The 4531-nt window shown below is 39.4% G+C and overlaps 1 protein-coding gene across 1 annotated transcript in view; it reads right to left on the reverse strand.

Moving 5' to 3' along the window:
- Positions 1 to 297: 297 nt before the first annotated feature.
- The window catches only part of LOC107299689 (parathyroid hormone-related protein), a gene marked incomplete at its 5' end in the record, with an annotated part of 6261 nt that continues 2027 nt past the window's right edge, over positions 298 to 4531 (reverse strand). Inside the window, one exon of the mRNA XM_015829036.1 lies at positions 298 to 683. Within this exon, the coding sequence (XP_015684522.1) occupies positions 674 to 683 (10 nt within the window). The remainder of the gene's footprint in view (positions 684 to 4531) is intronic.

The following is a 4531-nucleotide window of genomic DNA, read 5'->3' on the forward strand; positions in this document are numbered from 1 at the left end:
TTTTTAACTAAAAAGCTAAAATGTGAAAAATGGAACCGAAACCAAGGTAAACATGTTAAGTTTTAAAGACTATTTTCAGATGTTGTAAAGGGAAAATTATTGTTCCTTGTCATTAAATCCTAGAGGACACATTTTTCCTTCTGAGTCATGATGGTATTTTAATTAGATTACATTTTATTGGAGGCTTTTGTCTTTCTTTCTTTTTTTAACAATCTGTATAAAAAAAAATACGGCCCTTTTTACGTATGCACGGAGGAAAAATCATTTTTTTGTCATTGTCTTTGGCAACTCATTCAATCCAATCCAAAACCAGGAGTAGTTTATTTATGTCTTACCAACATAAGACATAATGTATATCTAAAGTGCATTATGTTACAATATATATATATATATAGATAGACAGATAGATAGATAGAAAGTCAGCAGCACCAAGATAAAAGTTCATGGAAATAAATACATTATTCAACACAATAAATTATGGTAAATGTGACAACAAGTACAAAATTTCCCTCCCCAGTATTCACAATGTTCAAATGTGCAGCTTTGGAGAACATCTGCGGCCAAGGTTTTATTTTGAATCATTTACAATATTTACAGATAATAAATACTTTCCATATGTTCACAATTACAGAACAGTTGAGTAAGTTTTCCAAAAAAATCTTAGCGGAGGATGTCAACGCCTCCTGTGAAGAAAAGAAAAAAAGGGAGAGAATTATTTTCCCATACAAATAACTGGACACGTTAATAGTCTCATCACAAAAGTTCTCTGTCTCTAGGAAGAGTTGATGGACAACATACAATCGTTCTAAGGATTTTGGACCAACTAATCTCTCATGTACATGGCTTGCCAGTACAATGAAATTAATAATGCAAAGTGTGATGGGAAATATCTTCCAAGAAGCTGTGAGTATACACACACAATAGACACAGACACAGATGATTAGGGGACTAGAGGCTAAAACCTATGAAGAACGGTTGTGGGAACTGGGTATGTCTAGTCTAATGAAGAGAAGGAGTAGGGGCAGCATGATAGCGGTCTTCCAATGTTTGAGGGCCTGCCACAAAGAAGGGGGTGGGGTCAACCTATTCTCCTAAGCACCTGAAGGCAAGACAAGAAGCAAATCATGGAGACTCATCAAGGAGAGAAGCAACCTGGAACTAAGGAGAAACTTCCTGACAGTTAGAACAATTAACCAGTGGAACAGTTTGCCTTCAGAAGTTGTGGGTGCTCCATCACTGGAGGCTTTTAAGAGACGTTTGGCCAGAATGATATAGGTTGGACTAGAAGACCTCCAAGGTATCTTCCAACTCTGCTATTCTATTCTATTCTGTTCTGTTCTGTTCTATTCTATTCTATTCTATTCTATTCTATTCTATTCTATTCTATTCTATTCTATTCTATTCTATTCTATTCTATTCTAGTCTTTCAGTACATGTCCTTTGATTGCAACAGGGAAGAAGGTCTGGGTTTATCCTCAGACTGTCCAGGTATAAAAAGCAATAGGTGAAAGCTTTGCAGAGTGAGTTCCAATCAGGATAACCATGATAGCTATTAAGTAGTGGTCTTTATAGCATCATGATGTCTCCATCATCAGAGGTTTTCAAACCAAGCGTGGATAGCTGTTTGGGATGATTTGAGGGTCCCTGCCTTAGGCAAGAAGCAATTGGTCTAGAACAGGGGTCTTCAAACTTGGCTTTTTTATGACTCATGGACTTCAACTCCCAGAATTCCTCAGTCAGCGTGCCTGGCTGAGGAAGTCTGGGAGTTGAAGTCCATGAGTCATAAAAGGGCCGAGTTGGAAGACCCCTGGTCTAGAAGAAGTAGAACATAGAATAATGGAGTTGGAAGGGACCTTAGAGATCTTCTAGTCCAACCCCCTGCCCAAGCAAGAGACTCTATGCCATTCCAGACAGTGATAGTCCAGTCTCTTCTTGAAAGCCTTCAGTGATGGAGCACCCACACCTTCTGAAGGCAAGCTATTCCATTGGTTGATTGGTTGGTTGCTCTAACCATTAAGAAATTCCTCCTTAGTTCTAGGTTGCTTCTCTCCTTGGTTAGTTTCCATCCATTGTTTCTTGTCCTGCCTTTTGGTGCTTTGGAAAATAAATTGACCCCCCCTCATCCTTGTAAGAGCCCCTCAAATATTGGAACCAGCTCTACATTTCCATGACTCTTAGTGGGTATTTTTTAGAGATGCATGTTCTAAAAGATAAAACACTTCCACATCTGGAAGTCCATCTTCCAGGCCACTTTAGCAGCCTTATTCCCAAGGCTAGTGGATCAATGCATAGTTTGCAAATGGAGGAATGGAGAAGACCCTCCCACTCTGACCGTGGGAGAGAACTAAGCAACTGGTTGAATGAGACCTTCTGAAGGATGTGGATGAGATATGGAGAACACTAAAGTTATATCAGTGTTTTTATAACACTTGATATCTTTGCTAATCAAAATGATCTACTAGCCTGAGGTCTAGGTTTTCACACCTAATTGTAGCTTGAGGGACCGTGTTATCCTGCCAAGCGCACCCAGGACTTTGACACACTCCTCCAAAAATATCTCTTATCTAGGAATCCATGGGAAGTTGGATGAAAGAACAGATTGCAAACTTTCAGGTGTTTTGTAATCCCCTTGCTTTTATCTTGTTTTATCTCCAGTGATGTAAACGGAACTGGGGTTTAATTTGGCCCACGCCAGGGGGATTCCTAAATTAAACTTACAGTTTACTCTCCTGACAGTACTAGCATTTTTGGCAAATATATGATACAAGTAAATGCATTTGGCCTATGTAACAAGGGCGTATTAAGAGGCATTCCAGATAGCTGTGAGATTAATGAAATTCCCTTTCTGCAGCAACTTTCACAAACATCTCAAGACCCTCTTCTCTGGTTTGGAATTTACTAGTTTAGTATGAACTGACATGTAGTTTGCCCCAGAAATCGTGGGTGCTCCATCACTGGAGATTTTTAAAAAGAGGCTAGACAGTTACTTGTCTGAGATGGTATAGGTTCTCCTGCTTGAGCAGGGGGCTGGAGTAGAAGACCTCCAAGGTCCCTTCCAGTTCTATTCTATTCTATTCTATTCTATTCTATTCTATTCTATTCTATTCTATTCTATTCTATTCTAATTTTCCATTCCATATTCTATTCTATTCTATTCTATTCTATTCTATTCTATTCTATTCTATTCTATTCTATTCTATTCTATTCTATTCTATTCTATTCTATTCTATTCTATTCTATTCTATTCTAATTTTCTATTCTATTCTATTCTATTCTATTCTATTCTATTCTAAATTCTCTTCTGTTCTGTTCTGTTCTATTCTATTCTATATTCTATATTCTATATTCTATATTCTATATTCTATATTCTATATTCTATATTCTATATTCTATATTCTATATTCTATATTCTATATTCTATATTCTATATTCTATTCATGAAACTTATATACATCCCGACTTCTGGAAAACAGTGAACCTAGCTTCCAAATCAGCAATCTAAAGCAAGATGCAGAGGTATAAAACAGAGAGGCAAGCAGGGTGACATAAAGAGACAGACTAGCTACTGAGCACAAAACGGAGAAGGTGTCTCCTTACAAATGTTCTCCTAAATGTTGTGTCCCCAGTGCAGAAACAGGCTCCCCTGCCACGTCATGAGAACAACATCAGATGCTTCGAAAGTGGGAGAGCTGCAATTCCATTGGGCAGAAAGGGAAACAGAGGCTGTCATACTTTGGTCACGATGTGAGAGTTGACTCATGCCAAAAAGTCAATCATGCCAGGCATGATCAATGGGAAAAGGAGAAGGGGCTGCCCTGGTGCCCGCTGGCTGGACAGTGTAAAGGATGACCATGAGGGATCTGAAGGAGGCAGTGCAAGAGAGAGGGGCATGGAGAGTGCTGGTCAATAGAGTGGCCGAGAGTCGGACAGGACTGAATGGCTGACGAGGAAAAAGGGAATGGCTTTGGGTTACTCCTTTTCCTTAATTACCTGTCTGAAATATCTCTTAGAAATCCTTGAAGATAGATAGATAGATAGATAGATAGATAGATAGATAGATAGATAGATAGATAGATAGATAGGTAGGTAGGTAGGTAGATAGGTAGATCAATCGATCGATCAATCAATTGATCGATGGATGGATGGATAGATCGATCGATCGATCGATCGGTAGGTAGGTAGGTAGGTAGGTAGGCAGGCAGGCAGGCAGGCAGACACAGGCAGAGATAGATGATGGATAGATCGATCGATTGATCGATGGATGGATGGATGGATGGATAGATAATAGATAGATAGATAGATAGATAGATAGGTAGGTAGGTAGGTAGGTAGGTAGGTAGGTAGGCAGACAGGCAGGCAGGCAGGCAGGCAGGCAGGCAGACACAGAGATAGATGATGGATAGATAGATAGATAGATAGATAGATAGATAGATAGATAGATGATGGATAGATGGATGGATGGATGGATAGACAGATAGATAGATAGGTAGGTAGGTAGGTAGGTAGGTAGGCAGGCAGGCAGACAGGCAGG

Source organism: Protobothrops mucrosquamatus, unplaced genomic scaffold (genome assembly GCF_001527695.2).
Source record: "Protobothrops mucrosquamatus isolate PMUCROS unplaced genomic scaffold, P.Mucros_1.0 scaffold5291, whole genome shotgun sequence".
NCBI lineage: Eukaryota > Metazoa > Chordata > Lepidosauria > Squamata > Viperidae > Protobothrops > Protobothrops mucrosquamatus.